This window comes from Chiloscyllium plagiosum, unplaced genomic scaffold (assembly GCF_037043375.1).
Source record: "Chiloscyllium plagiosum isolate Xiang-an unplaced genomic scaffold, Cpla_swu_hap1 HiC_scaffold_4, whole genome shotgun sequence".
NCBI lineage: Eukaryota > Metazoa > Chordata > Chondrichthyes > Orectolobiformes > Hemiscylliidae > Chiloscyllium > Chiloscyllium plagiosum.
Window position 1 is genome coordinate 17,729,983 of NW_028270142.1, and position 27,617 is coordinate 17,757,599.

Below are 27,617 nucleotides of genomic sequence, written 5' to 3' on the forward strand. Positions count from 1 at the left end.
CCATAGGAATTGGGCGATAGATTGAGACAGTGGATTTGGATTGGCACAGGCTTAGAGGGCCAAAGGGCCTATTCCTGGGCTGTAAATTTTCTTTGTATATTTTGGATGCCATTAAAAACTGTGCAACAACACGTAGCATGGTGGTTCAGTGGTTTGTGCTGCTGGCTCACAGCTAGGCAGAAGTGGGTACTGCAGATGCTGGAGGTCAGATTCAAGATTAGAGTGGTGCTGGAAAAGCATAGCAGGTCAAGCAGTATCCGAGGAGAAGGAAAATTCGGGCAAAAACCCTTCATTAGGAACGGCTTTTCTGATTAAATATGCAATCAATCTCTACTTCTCAAATCAATTAAATTGCCATTTATGGAAAGTGAGTTAAAATATTTACTTTTTTTCTCTCCGTAGATGCTGCCTGGCCAGCTGAATATTTCTAGTATTTCTGTTTTTAATTTCCAGCACTTGCAGTATTTTGTTTTTCACGTATTAATATCAACATTGCAATATAGTTCATTTTGTAGTTTACATCAAGTTAGTATTCATTGAAATATGTTCATTTGAGTGTGAAAATTATGCTCAAGATGTGTGACCAGGATGCTTTTGCATGCACAAAACTCATATGGTTTTCCAAATCTTGCTTGATGTTAATGATTAGATTCCTTATAGTGTGGCAACAGGCCCTTCAGCCCAAATAGTCCACACCAACCCTCCGAAAAGTCACCCACCCAGACCCCCTAACTCTACAGGCAATTTAGCATGACCAACTCACCTAACCAGCAAATCTTTGGACTGTGGGAGGAAACCAGAGCATCCAGAGGAAACCCACGCAGACACAGGGAGAACATGCAAACTCCACATAGACAGTTGCCCGAGGCTGGAATCAAACCCGGGTCCCTGGCATTGAGAGGCAGCAGTGCTAACCACTAAGCCACCATGGATGGCCTTCAGCTGGGATTTTCCTGTTTTGTTCTATAACCTGTGCACAAACTATGTAAATGATCTAGATAGGACGTAGGATGACCTAGGATGATGATGCCAGCTTGTACGAGTGGACATAACTACAAATTGAGGGGTGATAGATTTAAGACAGATGTCAGAGGCAGTTTCTTTACTCAGAGTGGTAAGGGCATGGAATGGGATGGGATAGTGTAGGGGGACGAGCTGAGAACAGTTCACAGGTTGGCACAACACTGAGTGGCGAAGGGCCTGTTCTGTGCTGTCTTGTTCTATGTTCTATATGACTTTGCTGAGGGTTCTATAGCATTGCCAGTATTGTGCAGTGGCTGTCAAGAAAATCCTTGAGAAAATTCCCAGTGTTCCCTGCTGACTAGCCCCTGTCTAATGATAACAAAAGGAACATCTATTTGTCTGAATTGGCCATTACCAGTGGCAATTTGATTTCAGACACCACTCCAGAAGTTATATGCATTTTTGGATTGCTGCACCATCATTATCTGTTACCTGTGCCACTTAACACAGGCCCTAGGAGAAAGTGAGGACTGCAGATGGAGATCAGAGTCAAAAAGTGTGGTGCTGGAAAAGCACAGCAGGTCAGACAGCAACCGAGGAGCAGGAGAGTCAATGTTTTGAGCATAAGCTCTTCATCAGGAATGTCAGGAGGATTCGAAGGAGAAATTGTTGAGGGTGAGGACCAGTTCAGCCAATTGAATGAGTGTGTCGGTGCAAGGTATTGGTTGGTTTGGCAGGAGACCTCCAAAAGGAAGGCTTGGAGGTCTTCGTCATGGTGGATGGATATGTATAGGGACTGGATGCCTATGGCAAAGATGAGGCATTGGGGCCAGGGAACTGAAAGTCATGGAGGAGGTAGAGGGCAATGGGTGGTGCTTCAAGATCCTGACCAAGGGAGACAGGACGGTGTCAAAGTATGAGGAGGTAAGTTCAGTGGGGCAGGATCAGGCTGAGACGATGCATTGACCAGGGCAGTCAGGTCTGTGGGTCTTGGGTAGTAAGTAGAACTGGGCGGTGTGAGGTTCCCAGACTATGAGGTTGGAGGCTATTGGTGGGAGATCCCCTGAAGTGGTAAGGTTGTGGATGGTCTGGGACATGATGGTTTGGTGATGGGAGGGGAGGTCGTGGTTGAGGGGACTGTAGGAGGAGATGTCTGTGAGTTGGTGCTTGGCTTCAGTGGTTTAGAGGGCAGTGCACCAAATTACCACAGTGACCCCCCTCCATCTGCTGGTTTGATGGTGAGGTTGGGGTTGGAGTAGAGGGGATGGAGGGCTGTGCATTGTGAGGCTTAGAGGTTCGGAGTGGGGGAGAAGGGTGGGCAGGTTCAGGCAGTCAATGTCATGACGGCAGTTGGACATAGAGCGATCAAGGGTGGGTAACAAACTAGCATGGAGTGTCCAAGTGGATGGAGTGTGTTGGAGGCAGGAGAAGGGGTCCTCAGAGGGTGTGTGGGAGTCCTGATGGAACAGGTAAGCATGGAGGCAGAGGTGGCAGAAGAAACATAGGTTCTTTCAGCCAGCTTGAGTGGATCGTAAAGAACACATGGTATTAATTGAAGAGTAGAAAATATGACCACAATATAAGTCAACAGTCCTCCTTCAATCACCACCATCATAAACAGATATTTGATCAATGATCTCATTAACAATATGCAAGACACTGATATTCAGAAGGACCGTATTATAAAAACATGACAATGTACTTACGCAATCACAGGCATGTAGTAACTGAACTTTGACAAGACCTCAGTGAGTGTTGATGGTTTGCTGCAGGTTATCAGTTTGTGAAGCTCATCTTCATTTTCGGCTGGTATTTGGATTTTTCTTTTCCTACAGTAAAGAATATGGACATCATGCATAATAAATATTTGGGTTTCTGTAAGCATTCATGACTTTGCACATTTATAGCGCATTGAATATGAACAACATCCTTAGGTGATGCAGAAACAGAAATAAAGAAAGTAACACCAGGCCAACAAGAGCAAAGTTAGATGGGGTGACCACAAACGTGGTCAAGGAGATGGGACTTGAAGGTTCACAAAGCGTTGGGTGAAATGATTTGGAAAATCTTAGGTGGTCCAAAGTATTGGCCTGTGATGACTGGACATTTTCCAAGAATGGAAAAGGTGAAAGGAGGTAAACATGGAAGGTTGGAGTCAGAGGAATGGTACCCCATAGGGCTGAATGAGATTTCCAAAAGATGGCATTGCAATATCAGAGATCGATTTTTGGTAAGAACAAAAACATTGAATTCAACAATTACCCGTCATGAAATACTTCATGTTTCCCTTCTCATTCCAAGTTACAATATTTTAATTGATGACACCCATTACAAACTCTTCCGTTACTCATTAAACTTTTCCTGTTCGCTCCAGTAAATTTCATCAAAAATATCTTTATTAAATCCCTTCTTAGCCTTCATTGCATCAATGGACGCAATCCTGGTATCTCAACACTTGTATGCAATTCCTTGCCCTTGTCATCATGCTGGTGAAGTGATACTGAACACATTCTTTAACTTTTATGAAATTTCTTCATCCAAACTGCATACAGTTCTCCAACTACCGCATCATCATTCCTGTGTATAATGTTGTAAACTACGTTCTCATTTGTGAAATTTAAAATGCTGTTAGCTTTAAATCTTTTTCGAATTGTGTCAATACTTTCAATGTAAATTCTGAGATCTATTTGATATCCGTTCCTTTCAGTAGGTTCCAAATCACAGCACACCTAATTTCACTATTTTTCTTTCTAAAATGTAGCTTGTACTTTTCCAAAATAAGTGATAGATCCAAGGATTTATAATCATTTTTGCTTTTAATTCAAAAATGCTCTCTTTTCAAAATGAGGATTCCTCCAAAAATATTGCAGTTTCAAATTCAAAGACTGACAAAGTCCTGTGTAAGCAGGATGCAAAATGCAATGTTGTACATATAAGTTATCAGAGAAACTTTAAACAGAGAGTGGAAAAGACCTAACAACAAATAATGAGAGGGCTATCTATCTCAGCCTCTCCCCAAAAACCAACCTGTTGTCAGCATTTATGTTTACCCTCCAGAAGTACATGAGAACAGAGGCTGTACTTTTAACTTTTATGAAGGTTGAGAGGTGACTTGATGGAGGTGTACAAGATGTTGAGAGGCATAGATAGAGTGGATAGCCAGAGACTTTTTCCCATGCCAGGTATGTCTATTATGAGGGGTATAATTTTAAGGTACTTGGAGGTAGGTTTCGGGGTGATGTCAAAGGTAGGTTCTTTACTCAGAGTGGTGTCTAGATTAGAGTGGTGCTGGAAAAGCACAGCAGTTCAGGCAGCATCTGAGGAGCAGGAAAATCGATGTTTTGGGCAAAAGCCCTTCATCAGGAATGGAGGCAAAGTGCCTGCAGGGTGGAGAGATAAATGAGAGGGTGGAGGTGGGGAGAAAGTAGCATAGAGTACAATAGGTGAGTGGGGGTGGGGATAGAGGTGATAGGTCAGGGAGGAGGGTGGGGGAAGGTAGCAAAGAGTACACTGGGTGAATGGGGGTGGGGAGGAAGGTGATAGGTCAGAGAGGAGGGTGGAGTGGATAGGTGGAAAGGAAGATAGGCAGGTAGGACAAGTCATGGGGACAGTGCTGAGCTGGAAGTTTAGAACTAGGGTGAGGTGGGGGAAGGGAAAATGAGGAAACTGGTGAAATCCACATTGATGCCCTGGGGTTGAAGTGTTCCAAGGCGGAAGATGAGGCGTTCTTCCTCCAGGTGTTGGGTGGTGAGGGAGCGGTGGTGAAGGAGGCCCAGGACCTCATGTCCTCTGCTGAGTGGGAGGGGGAGTTAAAATGTTGGGCCACAGGGCGGCGGGGTTGATTGGTGCGCGTGTCCCAAAGATGTTCCCTAAAGTGCTCTGCTAGGAGGCGCCCAGTCTCCCCAATGTAGAGGAGACCGCATCGGGAGCAACGGATACAATAAATGATATTGGTGGACGTGCAGGTAAAACTCTGATGGATGTGGAAGGCTCCTTTGGGGCCTTGGATGGAGGTGAGGGAGGAGGTGTGGGCACAGGTTTTGCAATTCCTGCAGTGGCAGGGGAAGGTGCCAGGATGGGAGGGTGGGTTGTTGGGGGACGTGGACCTGACCAGGTAGTCACGGAGGGAGTGGTCTTTGCAGAAGGCAGAAAGGGGTGGGGAGGGAAATATATCCCTCATTGTGGGGTCCGGCTCAACCCCTTTCCTCCTTCCGCAAAGACCATTACAGACATTTAAGCGACTCTTGAATAGGTGCATGGCAGATAGTACAATGAAAGATAGGTACATTAGTCTGATCTTAGAGTAGGATAGAAGGCTGGCACAACATCAAGGGCTGCAAGGCCTGTACTGTGCTGTTGTTCATTTTTCAGAAACTGTCCAGAGCTATTTTCTTGCCTCTTGGTGCTTGCTTCCTTTTTCCACTAAAGCAACTTCTAATCCACAATCTGACTTTCAGAATGAAGACTACCCAGAGGTCCTTCCCTCAAGCCAAAGCTAGTGATGTGTACACTCATGACTGTGGGGCCAAATTTCGTCCCAATGCCAGCTACAAGTTTGCTGATGATACCACTGTTGTAGGCCGGATATCAAACAATGACAGGAAGGAGGTAGGATGCTTGGTGTCACTGTGCAAAGATAAAAATCTCTCCCTCAATGTCAGCAAAATTAAAGAGTTGATCATCGATTTCAGAAAGAAAGGAGGACCCCATGCCCACCAACATCAATGGAGCTGAGGTGGAGAGGGTCAAAAGCATCAAGTTCCCAGGAGTGATGATCACCAACAATCTGTCCTGAACCACCCATATTGATGTGATAGTCAAGAAGGCACAACAACCACTCTTATTCCTCAGCAGGCTCAGGAAATTGAGCAGGTCCATAAGGACCCTCACAAACTTTTGAAGCATTCTATCTGAGTACATCACAGCTCGGTACGGCAACTGCTCTGTCCAGGACTGTAAGAGATTACAGAAAGTTGTGAACATAGCCCAGAGCAACACGCAATCCGTCTTCCCATCCATTGACTCCATCTGCCCTTGTTATTGCATGAAGAGGCAGCCAACATCATCAGAGACCTCTCCCAACCCAGTTATAAGCTCTTCCAATCTCTTCCGTCAGGCAGAAGATATAGAAGCATTACCACACCTAGCAACAGGTTCAAGAACAGCTTCTTTCACGCTGCTATTAGATGCCTGAACGGACCTCGTGAATTTCAAATCTCATATTGATCCTGCTTTTTATGTACCTCTTGTGCAGCCATAACTTTGAACACCTCGCTCTGTTCAATCAAACTATGATCTGTATGTCCTTTATTGGTATAATCCCCCTGTACTGCATGCAAAATAAACTTTTCACTGTACTTAGGTACATGCAACAACAATAAATGAAATCAAATCTTTCAGGCTTGTTAAAATCTCTTTTATCTAAGTGCCTGTTCCCACTTATGATGAACAATTGAGATTCGTTATCTCTAACCTTTCTCTCTTTGTCACAGAATCTGCAGACTGACCTATGAGATTCAGGTGTATGTTAACAAAAGCCCTCTAACACTGATATTACAGTGGCTTGCTATGGATTCATTCCCACAAAGCCCATTCCCATGTCAACATGAATCCCAACTCCATTCTATCCTGGATCTATATGGTTTAAAGTATAACTGTTTACAAAATTTAACATTCCTATCACATACTATTCCTAGACAAGTGGTAAAGGGGAGGACCTGCGGACAATCAGCATAACGTAAACGAGTGAGAAAGAGGAGAACTCTGCGTATCTGAAACAGTGTGAGACAGAGTGCAAGCCTTAATGGGAAAGTAAATACTTCCCTTTCGTGTTTAGAAAATGATTTTTTTGTTGCAACTGGATAGAAGGTCTATTGATGAGTGTTAACATTCCTCTTTATTTTCTGCACAAAATCTACCCTGAACAGTTTTGAACGTATTTACTTCTACTTTATTCACAAATTCTCTGAGCAAGACCACATTGTACTTAGATTATCTTCTTCACTCCCACTACACGACCAATTTTAGTGTCATCTGGAAACCTACCTCCAATATTCTGGTGGCTGACATTTTTTTTATTTCAAAAATATACTTTATTCACAAATTATCTATATTTTTGAAATTAAAAAATGTGAGTCACCAGGGTATTGGAGGTATAGTTAGTAAGTTTGCAGATGACACCAAAATGGATGGTGGAGTGGGCAGCGACAAAGATTATCTCAGAATACAACGTGGCCTTGATCAGATGGGCCAGTGGGCCAAAGAGTGGCAAATGGAGCTAAATTTAGAGAAATGTGCGTAGCTGCATGTTTGTAAGGCAAAGCAGGGCAGGAATTATACAGTTAATGGTAGGGACCTGGGGGTGTTGCCAAACTAAGAGACATAGGTAATAAGCATATAGTTCCTTCAGAGTGGAGACAGGGTGGTGTCATCTGGCATATTTGCCTTCAGTGGTCAGAACACTGAATTATAGGAGTTGGGAGGTCATGTTACAGCTGTACAGGACATTGGTTCAGCCATGTTTGGAAAACTGCATTCAATTCTGGCAGGTCTTCTAAAGGAAGGATGTTGTTAAACTTGAAAGGGTGCAGAAATGATTTACAAGAGAGTTGCTGGGACTGGAGGGTTTGAGTTACAGGGAGAGACTAAATAAGCTGGGGCTGTTTCCCCTGGAGTGTTGAAGGCTGAGGGGTGACCTTATAGAGGTTTATAAAATCATGAGGGGCATGGACAGGGTGAATAGCCAAGGTGTTTTTACAAAGGTGGAGGAGTCCAAAACTAAAAGGCATGGATTTAAGGTGAGAGGGCCAAGATTTAAAAGGAACCTGAAGGGCATCCTGTTCACACAGAGGGTGGTGCCTGTATGGAGTGAGCTGACAGAGGAAGTGGTGAAGGCGGGTACAACATTTAAAAGGCATCCGTATGTGTGCATGAATGGAAAGGGTTTAGATATGGCCCAAATGCTGGCAAATGGGACTAAGTAAGATGAGGATATCTGGTCGGCGCAGATGAATTGCACAGAAGAGTCTGTTTCTGTTCTGGATGACTCTATGACAGCAGCTTCATAAACAGCAGAAGAGGGAGAGACAGCAGGATCAGCAGTTTCTCAAACACTGAGGGAGTTGGCACCGAAGCTTTATAAAGAGAACATGAACCTGCATGAGGAGGGCAATGACCACAAGGGATAAGCCCAGAAGTAAAGAACCCCTTCAAAATCGCCTGTCTCCACCTGACAGTGTTGAAGTGTGACATTATAGAAAAATAGGCACGTGATTGGTAGGTATTTCCACCAAAGGCAAAAGATCACAGCCAGGAGCTCCTGAGGATAGCTCCCACCTAGAGGCATGGCATTCATCCACAAACTCCATCAGCAAACACATCGACCTGGACCCAATATACCAACCACTACAGCGAACAGCTGAAACTGACAACCGGAAGCGGCAGGAACAGACCACTATAAACACCGGAGGAAACATCAAAGAAGCGCTTCGCAGGAGGCTCCCAAGCACTGATGATGTCGCCTAGCCAGGGGACGAAATGTTTGCAACAAAAACTTCCAGCTCGGCGAACAGAACCACAACAACGAGCACCCGAGCTACAAATCTTCGCACAAACTTTGAATTAACATTTCTCTTTCTTATCTCCTAAAATTGCTTTCATTACAATTTTTGACCTTTTATTCTCCTTATTCACTTCTTTACTACTTCGAAATTTCATATATTAACATTATGTTCTAATTTTATCATATCCTCCCCTTTAAAGGTTTCCCTTTACCTTGAACTCTCCCATGTATCCACTGAATCCTATTCCCTGTTCATCTCACAGGAATGTATTTATTTTCATTTCAGATTTGAAAATATCCCATTGTTGATCCACCTATTTGCAAACTTTTCTGCCCAATTATTAGGCATGAAAGGTTACAACTTATTTCCTCTGTCGACAGATTCTGCCTGATTGTTTGCAGCTTTTTCTCCTTTTCTTTCTTTTGTGTCCAACTTGGCTCTCTGATAGTATTTTTGCTTCCATGAAAAAAAATTGTGAAGATCTAGTCCAGAAATTTGAGACCATGATGCAGACTGACAGTTCAGTGTTGAGATTGACTGACCCTTGATGTTTTTGTGACTGGACTCCAAGATCCATTCTCATCTTCAGATAACTGCATGGCCCTTTTTCATTCTCCTTTAGCCAAATTCAACTGTCTGTACTCTCCTCTCCTTCTAACAATTGCTTATTTCCTGCTGCTGACAACCTCTTGATCTCAAATGGTCACTTAAAAATGACCTTGGTCTCCACTGTCCCTCCATCTCTGAAAGCAAGCTTTCCCATTACTGCTTCTTTTCGGTTTGATTCCCACCTTATTAAGAACTGCTTTTATCAAGAAAAGCGTGCTATAAATCTGAATTATTGTCAGTGGGAATGATCTTTTTGTTGCCAAACAGATGGTACATTTCACTTCTCTGTAGTCCTACTACTCTTTGTGAGCATAACTTGCCTTACATTAATTTGTCAATGGGTCAGGTTTAGGACTAGAATCACACTTAGAATCATAGGAAATAAAAGTAGGGTTGCACCAATGGACCTCTCGAGTACGCTCCACCATTCAGTTAGAGCATTGCTGGTTTCCATCTCAATACCATTTCCTGTAGGTTTCCTATATCCTGTGATGTCTTTAATACCAGAAATCTATCAATCTCTGCTTTCAACATAATCAACGATCAAGCCTCCACACAAGTGGAAAATGTATCTTCTTGTTTCCAATAGCCTCTTTCACCATTTCTTTGAAACCATTTGCATCCGTCTGTAACACAAAGTACAAATGGGCTAAATGGGCAGGTAGACATAAAGGTGGGTTAAAATGAAAGTAAACTAGGGAACTAACAGAGGGTTAAATCATTAAAAAGCATTAATACTTGGAAATGAACATACTGGTCAGACTGAAGCTTCAACTTGAAGTGTACAACATGAATCACATCAGTATGTCTCATTTGCTAGTTTGTGAAAAAAATACAATTAATAGTGGGACTGGAACAACTTATGGACCAGAGAGCACTCATTTTGGATCGCGTGGATGGAGGAATCAGGTGGTGCTTTTCAAAAGATTTACCTTTTTGTTGGTCTGTCTGCTTTTTTTTCATATATAAACATTGAAATTTCTACAATGGTACTGGGGGTGGGAGGGGAGGGGCACAGTTAAACATATGCATACAACTTTACAAAACCCATAAATCAGAAAGGTTCAGAAACAGTGTCAGCACATTGGAAAGAAATACTGTTGATATTGCAGTCTGACACTGATACATTCCAATATTAAAAGCGACAATATTTGGATAGCTGCCATTAAGGAAGTAAGAGAGGGAAGTGGCTGCAAGAAGTTGTACGACAGGACAAATGTGGCAGGAATATGCATTTTTGCTGATTAATCAAATCTAAAATCTTGCAAGGGATAGATTTAGATATCCTGCGAGTAACAGAGTAGAAAACGTTTTGTTAGCGGTTGGGCAGTTTCATCATTTAATGTGAAATGGTTGGATATTTAGCTCAGTTTCAGGTAGATTTGACCAAGTTTCTGTCTGTCCTCGACCGCTGCGATGAGTGACTGATGTCAGTCACATGCTGAGCTCATGACTAGCCACTGGTTATTTGGTTTCCCAGTTGCAATCTCTCCTTAAGATAAACCTCTACTGTGTGTGGATTTCATGTTGACCTCCAATTTTAGCATTTTTCTGCTCTGCAAACAGTTTTGAATGCCTTCTGTACTCCTGCAAAATGGTTGCTATCAGAACTCCTCTGACAGTCTGCACTCCAATACCTCCCTAACTTTGCTCACTGCGCCTAGTCAACAGTTTTGTCAATGTAGCATTCTAACCTCACCCTGCCTATTGCAAATTGTTATTCCACCATGCAACTGTTAACTTTAACTCTGGACTCTATCATCTAGCCTTCTATCAACTTGTGTTTTACAATCAAGATTTTTATGCATCCTCTCAATTATTATGTACTCAGAGCTACATCACTTGAGTTCTCCCTGTGTCCATTAGTTATGCATTTATCTGCCACTCTGAACCTGAATCCATCACTCAATTTCAATTTTTACAGTCTCTTTTATATTTACTCCTCTTGGATTACACTTTTTATTACCATGCCTGTTTTTGCTTCTCCTGTCTTAATTATTCTGCTCTCCCAAATGCCTGTTTCAACCTTTTAAAATACCTTGAACTTCCTGTTCTTTTGCCAGCAATTACATTTGACAATCTTAGATGAGCTTATAGCTTCCTTAGCAATCTCCAAAGGCTTCATTTGATTTACAGTCATAGAGTCATAGAGATATACAGCATGGAAACACCCTTCGGCCCAACTCATCCATGCTGACCAGATATCTCAACCTAATCTAGTCCCACCTGCTAGCACCCAGACCATATCCCTCCAAACCTTTCCTATTCATAAACCCATCAAGATGCCTTTTAAATGCCTCAATTGTACCAGCTTCCACCACTTCCTCTGGCAGCTCATTCCATACTCGCACCACCCTCTGAGTAAAAAAGTTTCTCCTTAGATCTCTTTTATATTTTTCCCTCCTCACCCTAAACCTATGCCCTCTAGTTCTGGACTTCCCAAACTCATGAAAAATACCTTGTCTATTTATCCTATCCATGTCCCTCATGATTTTATAAACCTCTATAAGGTCATTCCTCAACCTCTAACACTCCAGGGAAAACAGCCCTAGCCTATTCAGCCTCTCCCTATAGCTCAAATCGTCCAACCCTGGCAACATCCTTATATTTTTCCTGAACACTTTTAAGTTTCACAACATCCTTCCCATATGATTTGATTTGATTTATTGTAGTCTTGTAGGTAAGTGGGACCTCTACAAACTGGATGGTCTTCACCTGAACCAGAAGGGTACCAATATCGTGTTGGGAGAATTTTGCTGATGTTCTTCGGGTGGGTTTAAACTAATTCAGCAGGAGATGGCAACCAAAGTTGTAGATCGAGTATACAGTAGGTTGAGAGAATATGAAGTCAGAACTAAGATTTCAAGATCGCAAGAAAGCTCTGGCAAGCAAGAAGTTGGTTTGAAGTGTGTCTACTTCAATGCCAACAACATCTGGAATAAGGTGGGTGAACTTGCAGCATGGGCTGGTACTTGGGATTTTGATCAGAGTGCTGCTGGAAAAGCGCAGCAGGTCAGGCAGCATGCGAGGAGCAGGAAAATCAACATTTCAGGCAGGAACCCTTCATCCTGATGAAGGGTTCCTGCCTGAAATGTCAAATTTTCCTGCTCCTTGGATGCTGCCTGACCTGCTGCGCTTTTCCAGCAGCACTCTAATCTTGACTCTGATCTCCAACATCTGTAGTCCTCACTTTAACCTGGGATTTTGATGTTGTGGCCATTTCAGAGACATGGGTGGAGCAGGAATTTAGATGTTTCAGTAAGAACAGAGAAAATGGTAAAAGAGGTGGGGGGTGTGGCACTGTTAGTCAAGGACAGTATTACTGTTGCAGAAAGGACATTTGAAGACTCGTCTAGTGAGGTAGTATGGGCTGAGATTAGAAACAGGAAAGGAGAGGTTACCCTGTTGGGAGTTTTCTATAGGCCTCTGAATAGTTCCAGAGATGTAGAGGACAGGATAGCAAAGATGATCCTTGATAGAAGCGAGAGTAACAGGGTAGTTGTTATGGGGGCTTTAACTTTCCTAATATTGACTGGAAATACAGGGGAACCTCAATTATCCGAATACCAATTATCCGAAAATCAGATTATCCGAAGGAGATCGAGGTCCCAACAGAAACATTACATCAAAGACGTGTCTCCAACACTGATCGCATATTTTGTTTACAGTAATTAAAAGTGCTGCCGAGAACAGTCCTGGACTGATGGGAGCGCAGGCATCTTCTCTAAATGACTCACCTCCCACCCCCTCCCCACACTTTCCCTGGAGTCCTATACAAGGGTGTTTCTTAAACCCCCTTCCCCAGATAATCTCTCCAACACTGTCCTGTACAGGGCAAAGGTGGAACCTGTCAAAAAGTTGTGTGTGTGTGTGTGTGTGTGTGTGTGGTGTGTGTACACACGCGCCATTTGGAGACTCACCCCTCTCCCCACCAAAAGGCAGGAGCAGCAGCAGCCTTATTGTGGGTGCCCAGTCCGGCTGCCCCGGAGAGGGGGCAGGGGTGCACGGGGGCGGGGGTGGGGCGGGGAAATTGTTGGACTAGGTTGGGGGGCGGGCGGGGGGTCGAGCAGGAATTTGGGGGGGGTCGGTGTTGGATGGGGTTTGAGGGCGGATGGGCGGTGGGGGCTCACACGCAGTGTGCTGCTGCCTAGTCTGAACAGGCAGCAGACTTAATAGAAAACTCCGACCCCATGGAGTAAAGGCATTGAATCGATTAAGCGAATAATCAATTATCTGAATGAAAAGTGCCCGCCCCTCTCGTTCAGATAATCAAGGTTCCCCTGTACTACAATTCAAGTACTTTAGGTGGGTCAGTTTTTGTCTTATGTGCGTAGGAAGGTTTTCTGACACAGTATGTAGACTTACCAACAAGGGGAGAGGCCACATTGGATTTGGTACCGGGTAATGAATCTGGCCAGGTGTTAGACTTGGAGGTAGGTGAGCACTTTGGTGATAGTGAGCCATGGTTTACTAAGGAAATCGAATCCCTTATCAAGAGGACAAAGAAGGCCTATGTTAAGATGAGATGTGATGGCTCAGTTAGGGCACTTGAGAGTTACAGGTTAGCCAGAAAAGAACTAGAGAGCTAAGAAAAACTAGGAGGGGATATGATAAGTTATTGACGGATAAGATCAAGGAAAACCCTAAGGCCTTCTATAGGTATATCAGGAACAAAGAAAATGATGGAAGTAAGATTAGGGCCAATCAAGGACAGCAGTGGAAAGCTGTGCATGGAGTCAGAGGAGATAGGGGAAGTGCTAAATGAATGCTTTTCATCAGTATTCACAATAGAAAAAGACAGAATACTGAGATAAAGGCTAATCGACTGGATGGGATTGAGGTTCACAAGGAGGAGGTGTTAGTAATTCTGGAAAGTGTAAAAATAGATAAATTCCCTGGGCTGGATGGGATTTATCCTAGGATTCTCTGGGAAGCCAGGGAGGATATCGCTGAGACTTTGGCTTTGATCTTTATGTCGTCATTGTCTACAGGAATAGTGCCAGAAGACTGGAGGATAGTAAATGTTGTCCCCTTGTTCAAGAGGAGAAGTAGAGACAACCCTGGTAATTATAGACAAGGGAGCCTTACCTCGCTGTGGGTAAGGTGTTGGAAAGGGTTATAAGAGATAAGATTTATGATCATCGAGAAAGGAGGAAATTGATTAGAGATAGTCAACACGGTTTTGTGAACGGTAGGTCGTGCCTCACAAACCTTACTGAGCTCTTTGAAAAGGTGACCAAACAGGTGGATGAGGGTAAAGTGGTTGATGTGGCGTTTCTGGATTTCAGTAAGGCATTTGATAAGGTTCCCCACGGTAGGCTATTGCAGAAAATACAGAGACATAGGCTTGAGGATGATTTAGTGGTTTGGATCAGAAATTGGCTAACTGAAAGAAGACAGAGAGTGGTGGTTGATGGTAAATGTTCATCCTGGAGTTTAGTTACTATTGGGGTACGTCAACAATCGGTTTTGGGTCCACTGTTGTTTGTCATTTTTATAAATGACCTGGATGAGGGCATAGAAGGATGGGTTAGTAAATTTGTGGATGACACTAAGGTCGATAGAGTTGTGGATAGTGATGAAGGATGTTATAGGTTACAGAGAGACATAGGCAAGCTGCAGAGCTGGGTTGAGAGGTGGCAAATGGAGTTTAATGCAGGAAGGTGTGAGGTGACTCACTTTGGAAGGAGTACCAGGAATGCAGAGTACTGGGCTAAAGATAAGATTCTTGGTAGTGTAAATCAGCAGAGAGATCGCGGTGTGCAGGTACATAGATCCTTGAAAGTTGCCACCCAGGTTGATAGGGTTGTTAAGAAGGCATATGGTGTGTTAGCTTTTATTGGTAGAGGGTTTGAGTTTTGGAATCATGAGATTAAGCTGCAGCTGTACAAAACTCTGGTGCGGCTACGTTTGGAGTATTGCATATAATTCTGGTCACCGCGTTATAGGAAGGATGTGGAAGCTTTGGAAAGGGTTCACAGGAGGTTTAGTATGACATTGCCTGGTATGGAGGGAAAGTCTTACAATGAAAGGCTGAGGAACTTGAGGCTGTTTTCATCAGCGAGAAGAAGGTTGAGAGGTGACTTAATTGAGACATATAAGATAATCAGAGAGTTACATAAGTTGGACAATGAGAGCCTTTTTCATTGATGGCAGTGGCTAGCAAGAGTGGACATAGCTTTAAATTGAGGGGTGATAAATATAAGACAGATGTCAGAGGCAGTTTCTTTATTCAGAGAGTAATAAGGGCACGGAACGCACTGCCTGCAACAGTAGTAGACTCACCAACTTTAAGGGCATTTAAACGGTCATTGGAGAGGCATATGGACGAGAATGAAGGGCTTTGCCCGAAATGTCAATTTCGCTGCTCCTTGGATGCTGCCTGAACTGCTGTGCTCTTCCAGCACCACTAATCCAGAATATGGATGAGAATGGAATAATGTAGATTAGATGGGCTTCAGATTGTTGCACCACCCTGTGAAACCATCGAAGGCTGAAGGGCCTGTACTTTGCTGTAATGTTCTATGTTCTAATGTTTTGTGTTCTGTGTGTCCCTAACCACAGTGAAAAGTTTTGTTTGCAAGCAGTACAGGCAGGCTATGGTAAGCAAGGACAAACAGATCATAGGGTGGTTAGATAGAGTGAGGCATACAGGTTACACTGCACAGGAGGTGTGTGAAGCAAGATCAACATTAACAAGCTCAACATTATTTGAAATTAGATAGTCCATTCATCTGTCTAATAATGGCAGGGAAGAAGCTGTTCCTAAACCTGTTGGTGTAGGCGTTCTTGCTTCTGGGTCTTCTGTGGTTTTGCGGAGAGTATAATAGTGATGTCAGCAGCCTTTCCGATCCACACATTTTACATTGTCTCATTCCCAGCAACAGCCACAATTGCCTCATCCTACTCTCTCTCCCATCTCCAGCCCAGCAAGCCTACTAAAGGCTAATCTTGTCAATCTTCTTCCTGTCCATCTCAACTCTTCCATTGCTGTGCACTCTGACAGTGGGTCATCGTGCATTGCCTGCCTAAATATCTTCCCCCAGGATCAACAAAGGTCTTTGCAATCTGTGATCACATTTTGCAGGTTGTGATGACCTTGATGCTATCCTGACTGAGAGATTATGACACCTTCTCATCTAGCTATGTTTTCCATCATTTGTCAAGTCAACATCAACTCAGTCTGTTAACACTGCCCGTTATTTCAGGGTCATGCTGGAATGCAAAGATAAACTTCAGCTTCATTAAAACATGCTTTTAATCGTCTCTTTCTTCTAACTTCCTAATCTTCAATAATACGCGCAAGAAGCTTGTGAACTTCTTATGTGCTAAGGTTGTCACCATTGAATTCGTTGTTTCTGCCACTTTCCTTCCTTCTAGTAGTCTGCTGAGCCAATCCTCCTTTCAGGGTTCCCCTGCTCCAATCTCAAATTTGTATCTTCCTCTGGTTTGTTTTCGATCGCCCGTGATTTTCTCTCTGTGGTAAATATGTCCGTGACATCCACCTCCTGCTCATTCATTCCTACTCCCCACCAAACTACTGATCACCTTACTATCCCTCCTGATCCTCACATTGGCCAATTTTATTCAGGGATATCCCTTAAGTATCATTCTTCTCTCCATTGAAGCTGTTATCAGTCCAGTCCTCAAAACAAAAACCTTAACCTGACCACCTTTGCAAAACCAATGCTACATTTCCTACTTTCCCTTCTACTCAAAAGTATGTTGCGACCTTCCAAAGCTCTATCCACCTTTCCTGGAATACCATGGTTGAAACCCTCCAATCAATGTTCTGCTGGTGTCACAGAAACTGAAACTTTTAAAATCAAACTCTCAACTTTCATCCCGCATGATTATAACAAAAGTAAACTTTCCCTCCTTGTTTTTTTCCAACTTGCCTGAAGACTAAGACATGGTCAACCATATCACCCTCCCGCAATGCCTCTCCACTATTGTTCAGCAGAAGGGAATGCATTCAACTGATTCTATTCTTGTCTATCTGTTAATAGTCTCTTTAATGGCTTCACTTCCAAGTTGCATACCTTTTCCAACAGACGCCCCCTCTTTATTCTCATCTATATCTGGTCCTTGGTACCCAAAACGTCAATTCTTCTGTTCCTCTGATCTGCCTGACCTGCTGTGCTTTTCCAGCACCACACTTGTTGACTCTGATCTCCAGCATCTGCAGTCCTCACTTTCTCTCTACCCCAATTAATTCCTGACTGACCTATCACATTATATCCACCATCTACTTGAGGCCATCTCAATCTCTACCACCTACATCCTCACACATTAAGCCCTGTTCACCCAACACCCTGGTACATTCTGACCTACACTGGTTCTAGTCCAGCAACACCTCCATTTGAAGACCCTTATCCATGTTTTCACATCCCTTCATGTCATTACCACGTCTGCATTTCGCAGAGATCATTCACTCCAAGACACCCCTAGTCCATTCCACAATTACCAACACCACCCCACCCCACCTCTCTTCTCCACAGCATCTTCCCATGTAACTGCAGAAGGTGCAAAACCTGCCCCTTCCCCTCCTCCCTGCTCACCATCCAACAGCCCAGAGAGCGTTTCCAGGTGAAGCAGCATTTCACCTGTATCTCCTACACTCTTGTGTATTGTATTCACTGCACCCAATGTGGCCTACTCTACATTGGAGAAACCAAACATAGATTGGGTGACCACTTTGTGGAACACCTCCGGTCTGTGGGCAAGCAGGGACCCCAATCTTCCTGTAGCTGGTCATTTTAACACAACATCCTGCTCACATACCCCATGTATCTGTCCTCAGTGTGCTGCAGTGTTCCAGTGAGTCACAGCGCAAACTGGAGGATCAACATCTCATCTTCAGACTAGGCACTTTACAGCCTTCTGGGCTTCTTATTGAGTTCAACACTTTTATTGTGAAAATTTCTTCCTGGTCTTTTAGCTAATTATCATGTACTCCCCTCCCCCAACCCAGTTACTGATCTTTCACATCTGGCAGGAGACACACCATTGTTCTGCCATTCTCACATCCCAATCACTTAACCTGAACTATCCACATCTTTTCTCTAGCAGCACCCTACCAACTCCCCCCTCCACCAAGTTAAAGCATAAATGCTGCCCCCTCCACACTTCACATCAGCTCTAATGACCAGTCACTTAGAGTCTAAACGTTAGCCTGCTCTCTCTCCATGGGTGCTGCCTGACCTGCTGTGATCTGCAGCATTTGTTGCTTTCAGTCCTGTTTCCCTCTGTCAACTCTTGGCGCACAATGTTCCAAGACATCTACGCTCATGTGTTTCTAGAGGTCTCTTGAGAAACACTGGTTCTGGGCATTCAGCTGTCTTAGGGAAGCTTGGGAATTTTCTCCTGAAATCTCACTACCTCTCTTTTTGTTCGCCTTTAAGATGTTCCTTAATAACAACTTCTTTGATCGTCTATCTGGTATGAATTTTGCTTTAATAAAGCTCCTCTGAAACTCTTTAGGATGTTTCATGGTGGAAAAGTTGCTGAAGTTTGGCATGCAGGTGCAGAAGACAGTGAGAAAAGCTAATGGCAGGCCTTCATAGCAAGAGGATCTGAGTAGAGGAGTAGGGATGTCTTGCTCCAGTTATACAGGGAGAAAGTGAGGACTGCAGATGCTGGAGATCACAGTCAGAAAGTGTGGTGCTGGAAAAGCACAGCCGGTCAGGCAGTGGTCCAAGGAGCAGGAAAGTCGACGTTTTGAGCATAAGCTGTTCAGCAGGAGACCCAAGGGGGCTGAGAGGCAAGTAGGAAGGGGATGGGGCTGGGGAGAGATAGCTGGGAATGCGATAGGTAGATGGAGGTGGAGGGGGTGGGGTGATAGGTCAGAGTGGAGGGTTGAGCGCATAGGTGGGAAAGAAGATGGACAGGGGATAGGACAGTTTAAGAGGGCAGTGCCGAGTCGGAAGGTTGGATCTCGGATAAGGTGAGATGAGGAAAATGGTGAAATCAATATTGACCCCGTGAGGTTGGAAGATCCCAAGGCAGAAGATGAGGCATTCTTCCTCCAGGCATCGGGTGGCTAGAATCTGGCAGTGGAGGAGGCCCAGAACTTGCATGTTCTTAGTGGAGTGGGAGGAAGAGTTGAAGTGTTCGGCCACAGGGCAATGGCGTTGTTTGGTGCAGGTGTCCTGGAGATGTTGTCTGAAATGTTCTGCAAGTTGGCGTCCTGTCTCCCTAGTGTAGAGGAGACCTAGTGGAGTGGAATTGGTCCTCCTGGGAGCAGATGTGGTGGAGGTAGAGAAATTGGGACTAAGGGATAACATTTTTACAGGAGGTAGGGTGGGAGGAGGTGTGGTCGAGGTAGTTGTGGGAGTCAGTAGATTTGAAGTAGATGTCGTGTTGAGTTGATCGCTGGAAATGCAGTTATACATGGCCTTGGTGAGGGGACACCTTAAGTATCATGTGCAGTTTTGGTCTCCTAGTTTGAGGAAGCTCATTCTTGCTCATGAAGGAGTCCTGCAAAGGTTCACCAGATTGATTCCTGGGATGGCAGGACTGACATGTGAAGAAAGATTGGATCGACTGGGCTTGTACTCTGGAATTTAGAAGAATGGGGTGGGTGGGTGATATCTGGTAGAAACATATAAAATCCTGATGGGACTGGACAGGCTGGATGCGGGAAGAATGTTCCCGATGTTGGGAAAATCCAGAACAAGGGATCACAGTCTAAGAATAAGGGGTGAGCCATTCACAACTGAGATGAGCAAGAATTTCTTCACTCAGTTGTGAGCCTCACTGGAAGCTGTTGGAGCCAGTTTGTCAAGAGTGAGCTGGACAAGTCTCTTGCAGCCAAAGTGATCAAGGGGTATAGAGAGAAAGCGGGAGCGGGAGACTGAAGTTATAAGATCAGTCATGATCATGTTGAATGGTGGTACAGACTAGGGAGGGCCAAATGGCTCACACCTGCACATATTTTCTATGTTTCTTTGTTTCCTTATGATAAAGATAGTACATAAATAGAAGTCACTATTGTTACTGCTGAAGCTGTTAAAAAGAAAGAAAGAGAGTTACTCAGCTGGCAGAGAGCAAAGGAGCTGCTGTCATCCTGGGTAATTTGCACAGTTACTGTGACATATTTGCAAAAGTATATAAATGGTAAAATTGAGCACAAGGAACTTACAGGATTGATTTTAATTGCCCTTGTCAGATGGCAAAAAGATGGAGGTTATTGATTCCCCCTTTTTTAAAATTCAGACCATTTTGATATCACCAACAATCAAAGAAATGTGTATCTATGTCTCCCATGCATTTTTTGTCTTAATTCTTGACTTGCTCATTTGGTTTTCTTCTCTGGTGTTGTGTAAAGCACTCCAGTCTGTTATTTTATAATTCCATTTTTGCAGTTCCCTTTTTCGTCATTGTCGCTTCCCTTCAATTTTGTCCCTCTTCTGTCCTTCTCATATCTGTTTTTGTGTGTGTTTACTGCCATGCATGATAATGTATTTACTCAGCGTAATGGATGGAAGGGTGGGGTGGGGTGGGGTGGGGAGCATACAATAGTTTGGAGGCCATCACTGATAAAGGAAGTCAGAGAGGAGCTAACAAATAGCTGATTCAGTGAAAACTTTAACAGAAAGTTTGTAAGGAGATATTTTATAATGGAATGAATGGATCTTTGGTCTGGCAAGATATGTTAGATTTCAGTAGAGTCATAGAGATGTACAGCATGGAAACAGACCTGTCGGTCCAACCCGTCCATGCTGACCAGATATCCCAACCCAATCTAGTCCCACCTGCCAGCACCTGGCCCATATCCCTACAAACACATCCAAATGCCTCTTAAATGTTGCAATTGTACCAGCCTCCATCACTTCCTCTGGCAGCTCATTCCATACACGTACCACCCTCTGTGTGAAAAAGTTGCCCCTTAGGTCTCTTTTATATTTTTCCCCTCTCACCCTAAACCTATGCCCTCTAGTTCTGGACTCCCTGACCCCAGCGAAAAGACTTTGCCTATTTACCCTATCCATGCCCCTCATAATTTTGTAAACTTCTATCAGGTCACCCGACGCTCCAGGGAAAACCAGCTCCAGCCTGTCCAGCCTCTCTCTATAGCTCAAATCCTCCAACCCTGGCAACATCCTTGTAAATCTTTTCTGAATCCTTTCAAGTTTCACAACATCTTTCCAATAGGAAGACCAGAATTGCACGCAATATTCCAACAGTGGCCTAACCAATGTCCTGTACAGCCGCAACATGACCTCCCAACCCCTGTACACAATACGCTGACCAATAAAGGAAAGCATACCAAACGCCTTCTTCACTATCCTATCTACCTGCAACTCCACTTTCAAGGAGCTATGAACCTGCGTTGCAAGGTCTCTTTGTTCAGCAACACTTCCCAGGAATTTACCGGACAAAAAGTTTGTCAAAACTTTCCATCTTGCACTCATCGGGATACTTTGCAAGAAAAAAAATTTGAGTGATAATTTGTGTTCTCACAAAATGCCCTGATATGAGCAAGAGGAAAAGTTTCAGCAAAATGTGCCTTTCAGCAATAATGAAGTTTTGTACTGTGAATGAAATAGCTCCACAAAGGCCAGTATCCCGTCACCAAGTCACCCTTTATTTACATATGCATGGTACATGATACTGACCCAGCTAACACAAAGCCGGCTCCAAGAGTTAGCAGAACCTCGGGACTCCTGTTTATATCTGTCAGCCAGGGCTCCCAACAGCCCCAATCAGGGAACTCAATTTAAGAAATCTGCAGGGCAGAAGTCATTCCAGTCACTCCATCAAACATGGGTTTGTAGTTGCACAGTGGAAAACAGCCCTGGAAAATGCAAACAAGCAGGAAATGGAGAATTGCCATGAACCAGCATGACTATAGAAATGCCATGATCTAGAATCGCATGAGGGAATCTGGAAGAGTTTAACCAAAGCTCAAAGTTAGGTGTGCTGAATTATTTATAAGTTGGAGTGCACAGAGACTGAGAAAACACAGGATGTTGGGATTCCGAGCAACCCATTGAGTTCGAGACTGGAGCTCATGGCGGTTGTGAAGAACTGAGACACGATCATTGATCGTGGGCCTTCGTAGCTGGGTTGTTAAAAAAATTGGAAGAGTGAGTGTTCTCATACATTGTGGGATCATACACTGGGAGAAGGAAACATTACAGAGGGTGATGAGAACCTGGAATAATTAATCTCACTGATACTCTTCCCAATGCCAAAGAGCCATAATGAAGCCTTTATTTTGCACAGACAGTAAGATAAGCTGGAATAACATGCACTAATTCACATACCTGGCAAAGTGCAGAATAGTTTTAAGTCTTATGGCCCCATCAAGATGACAGTGAAGTTCAACCTGTAAAAGAGAGACAAAGCAACGTAATAGATGGGATTTAATACGGCTGGCATGTGAACTGATTTCCACAACAGAAACAGGTGTCACCCATGCAATCGCACATTTTAACTACTCTGATGAAATTAAGTGTCCCAGTGCCAGCAGGATCTTGGTTGTCCTCAGGGGGCACATTGATTCATGGAATCATCGAGTGCAGGGTGGAGGTACCACCTCCAGTCTGAGACCAGCAGCTCTTCAGTATCTGAGAGTGCAGCCACAGCCAGTACCACACTGGATCTTCCACAGTCAAGTAGATGGGTTGAGATTGGGATGTCAGGGAGGTTGGGTTGCTGAAGAGGTTGTGTTGAGGTGCCAATGGCAGCAGCAGCAGAGGTGTATCTTCTGTGGATCCCCTTGCCAGATCCCCCGATGGTGCACAAAGACACTGAAAACAAGATTCCTAGCCCCCTACCGAATCTGCGGGCCAATAGGCAGTCTTCTTGGATAATCTGAAGCTTGGAAGGTGAGGCAAGTAATCACATGATCTTGAAAAGAAATGAAGTCAGTGTAGATTGGAATATTGAAAAATGTACCAAATATGGTGCCAAAACCCAAACTGTGCCAGCACCATACTCCCAGACTCCCATTGCACTTGTCACACCTTTGACACACAAAGCACTTTGTTTAAAAATTTGGGATCATCCTTTTAGGACACAGATCCAGATAATTTTTTGTAAAAAAATGTTCTGCAACTTTGTATGGTCATATGGTGGTAAAGATCACGTGTTTAAAGTGTGAAGGAATGTTAGCTATAGGAAACTAAGGATACAAGAGTGCATTCTGTGGCACTTTGACTTATCCTAGGCTTATATTTAAGATACTCTTCATTGAAGGCATATTGGGCTTGAAACATTAACTCTGTTTCTCTCGCTATCAACGCTGAGTTTCTCCAGCACTTTTGGCTTTTATTGCAGCATCTGTAGTACTTTGGTTTTCAACATATTTAAGGTAGTGTGAAATGGTCATCGTTTTTCCGAACAAAGGCTGGTCAACATGTCAATAGTAAACAAGCTTTTTCTTCAAAGTTTACAGATTTAATAACAATTGGTGTCAAATGCTGATGGGACTTTACTAACTGGATGGGTATTTGTAAACAGCAGCGTGACAGCTAACTTGAAGAATCACCTCTAATAATTTTTAATTGTTGAAAAACTGATACAAAATGATAATTGGTATATTTATTGTTTGCTAGCTACAAGTGTAGTCTTTGATTGGAGTTGCCTTTAAAAAAGGCATGCCTCTCTATACAACAGAATCTGGGTTGGTTCACAATGATTTGTGCACATCCTGATTTCGATCTGAATAACTGTGCACTGACATTCCAAATGTAACGCCAGTATTAAGTAATTTAGCACTGCACAAAATGTGTTCTGAACCTGCCGCAAGATGGCAGTAGTTGTCTGGAATGCATTGCCCATGAGGGTAGTTGACGCAAAAACCCTCACAAGTACTTGATGAGCCCTTGAAGGGTCACTTCATTCAAGGCTAACTCCAGGCCTAGTGCAGGAAAGTGGGACTGGAGTCGATGGGCAACACGGAAACAGACCCTTCGGTCCAACACGTCCATGCCGACCAGATGCCCTAAATTAATCTAGTCCCATTTGCCAGCATTTGGGACATATCCATCTAAACCCTTCCTATTCATATAACCATCCAAATGCAATTTAAATGCTGTAATTGTACCAGCCTCCACCACTTCCTCTGGCAGCTCATTCCATACATGTACCACCCTCTGTGTGAAAATGTTGCCTCTTAGGTCCCTTTTAAACCTTTCCCCTCTCACCTGAAACCTATGGCCTCTAGTTTCGGCTTCACCTACCCTGGGGAAAAGACCACTGATATTCACCCTCTCCATGCCCCTGGCGATTTTATAAACTTCCAGAGGTCACCCCTCAGCCTCCAGCTTCAGGGTAAATAGCCCCAGCGTATTCAGCCTCTCCTTACAGCTCAAACCCTCCTATCGTGGCAACATCCTTGTGAAGGTAGCAGTTTTATTTTTGGTGGTGGATTGGCTGAAGGATCTCTTTCTTACTTTATGATGCTATAAACTAAAGCCGCTGACATCCATTGAATACCTCAGACTAGAATTGACATACTGCACATCCAACATCACCAGTATATTAAATGTGTGCATTAACTTCAATCGATGAATGACCGCAGGAAAAATCACTGCGGCTGGATGAATATTCCCAAGATAATTCATTTTTCAACGGGACGTTTGGAAAAAATCAAACAAATCTTTGGGGGGGGGGGGGGCGGGGGGCGACCTCCAGTGTGACAGTCAATGAAAACATACATCTAGTAAACGTAACCGAAATGTTTAAAGCAGTGAGGGATGGGAAAGTCCTTTAAATTAAACAACCACTCCCTGCCAAAACAAAAAGTTGAACGGACACCACACATTAGGTTGGAATTCCTGCAGAAACGACCGTCACTTTAAAGTCCGTCTTACCTTGGGTTTAGTGAAGACTGCTCTTGAGGTTACTCCTGCCATACTCAGAATCTGTAGGGTACGAGCAAACTGCGGTTCATTTAAAGTGCAGCTTGTTTTTTTTGGCTGACATCAGATATAAACAAAAACACGCCTCTTTGTATTGCTCAATATCTTGCTGCTTATTTTTCACTGGAAAGGATAGCTCTACCCAAGCTTTCAAATTTGCCTAATTGTCAAAGTCGCCAGAATAAACAATGACTTTCGCCACCACTCTATTTGCAACATCTCCCCGGTGTTGTCCAATAAAGTCGCCTCATGTGAAACATATTTCTGAGAAACGAATACACGAGTAACAGACATCATCGTTAAGCATGATCTCATTAATCATACTCCCCAAAGGCATGTTGTATTTTATCGGGTTTTTTTTTTGGGGGGGGGGGGTAGGATCCAAAAGCATGCACTCTTTAAAGGAGAAAATATGCACTTTCTGAAGGACAACTGACAGATACAAGACTCGGGCAAGTTAGTGAGGTTCATTTCGAATTGCTCCATTGAAAAAGCGACTCAAGCAACATTGGGTGGCTCCGGTACTGTAGGAGCTATGTTCCTGCCTCATTCTCAACAACCAAGTCAAACTTAGCATTGCAACATACGCTTTCCGTTTATTTGAGCTATATGCCAACTAGAAACCTGCTGACCTATTATTTTTCAATATCTCTACACCACTGGGAGAGAACTTACCGATGGAATGGAAATACGGAAAACGAGAAGCATTTCTCACATTTGATCCAGTGTAAGGTGCTGATAAGGGCTGACAGTTTCAACTGGACAGAGAGATTAAGTTGGATGGAAAGCTGTTTATTTGTTACGACCGCGGAACATGAATGAATTAGTGGCACTGGAAAAGAATGCGAGATCCTTAAGGAAGTGTCAGGGGTGGGGTACAAGTACAGGAATGAGAATAATGTAGGGATCAAACAAATCATTTAGGGAGAAGAACAAAATAAAGACCAAAGTTGAATGGTAAGTCAGATAGATACTTAGGCTGACAGAAGGTGAGTAAGGAAAACCCGAAAGAACCGTGGATGCTGTAAATCAGACACAAAAACACAAATGAACTTATGCCCTCTCGTTCTGGACTCCCCCAACCCAGGGAAAATACCTTGTCTATTTAACCTATCCACTCGCCTCATGATTTTAAAAATTAAGGAAAGATATTGTTTCATTGGAGGCAGTTCAGAGAAGGTTCATTGCGATAATCCCTGATATGGAGGAATTCGATTCCCTACAGTGTGGAAACAGGCCCTTCAGCCCAACAAGTCCACACTGACCCTCCGAAGAGTAACCCACCCAGACCCATTTCCCTCTGACTAACACACGTAACCTATGGGCAATTTAACATGGTCAATTGATCTAACCTGCACATCTTTGGACTGTGGGTGGAAACCGGAGCAAACCCACGCAGACACGGGGAGAATGTGCTAACTCCACACAGCCATGGAATCAAACCTGGGACCCTGGTGCTGTGAGGCAGCAGTGCTAACCACTGAGCCACCATGCCACCCCAAATAAAAGCCCCCTCATCAGGGAATTAAACCCCGGTGATAGGCAGGGATACTAACCACTATACTAACGAGGAATTGTGAATAAAGAGCGAGCAGTTGGGACACAATAGAATTTAGAAGAATGAGAGGTAATCTAACTGAACCATTTCGGAGTCTTAATAGGTTTGGCAGGGTAAATGCTGAGAGGATGTTTGCACTTATGGAACACCAGAGGGCATAGTCTCAGCATAGAGGGGCACCAATTTAAGAATGAGATGAGGAGGAACTTATTCTCATAGAGGATTGTGTGTGTTTAAACTCCTTGTCGGAGGGAGTTGTAATGGTGGGTTGGGGGATTGATGCAGAGTCCTTGTGTATATCTAAAGCTGGGATAGTTAGATTGATTCTCCTACTGATCAAGAATCTATGTAAGGGGAAAGGCCAGGAAAGTGGATGTGAGGAATATCAGAGCTGAAAATGTGTTGCTGGAAAAGCGTAGCAGGTCAGGCAGCATCCAGGGAACAGGAGAATCGACGTTTCGGGCATGAGGCCTTCTTCAGGAATATCAGGTCAGCCATGATCCTGTTGACCGAAGGAGCAGACTCGAACAGCTGAATGGATTACTCCTGTTCCTATGTCTTGTGGTCTAATAGTATTAGTACCTAATGCCAACCTGTGTTCTTCCCCCATATCCATATAGATTATTTCTATTTTAATATTCATCCAATGGCTACTTGAATATTTCAGTTGGATCTGCCTCCATTATATTTCCAGGCAATGCATCCCAGACCCTGACTAGGTGTGAAAAGGTCTTTTTTCTCTCATTATGCTCTTTTTGTGACTCTCTTCAAATCTGAGCCCTCTGCTTCTCGATCTTTTCAAAACAGGTACAGTTTCTCTCTATCTAATCTATCCAGCTCTCTTATAGTTTTGTTTAACATTTCTTCTCAGCCTTCTTCTCTCCAATGAGAGCAGTCCCAACTTCTTCAATCTATCCTCATAACTGAAATTTCTCATCCTGGGGACTATTCTTGTAAATCTTTTCTGCAAACTCCCCAGAGTGATCATATCCTTCCTATGACATGGCACGCAGAACTACACACAATACTGCACAGTTGAGGGCTAACAACTGC

The 27,617-nt window shown here is 43.7% G+C and overlaps 1 protein-coding gene across 2 annotated transcripts in view; it reads right to left on the bottom strand.

The window, feature by feature from the left end:
• LOC122549383 (adenosine deaminase-like) overlaps positions 1-25,163 on the bottom strand; it is a 61,096-nt gene extending 35,933 nt beyond the window's left edge. The window contains exons 1-3 of one of the 2 annotated variants that reach the window (XM_087985993.1): positions 24,959-25,163; positions 22,406-22,467; positions 2,670-2,792 (exon numbers count right to left, since the gene is read on the bottom strand). In XM_087985993.1, coding sequence (XP_087842119.1) covers positions 2,670-2,792; positions 22,406-22,467; positions 24,959-25,000 — 227 coding nt within the window. In that variant the 5' untranslated portion in view covers positions 25,001-25,163. The remainder of the gene's footprint in view (positions 1-2,669; positions 2,793-22,405; positions 22,468-24,958) is intronic. The other variant, XM_043689116.2, reaches the window with a different exon arrangement.
• Positions 25,164-27,617: the final 2,454 nt, after the last annotated feature.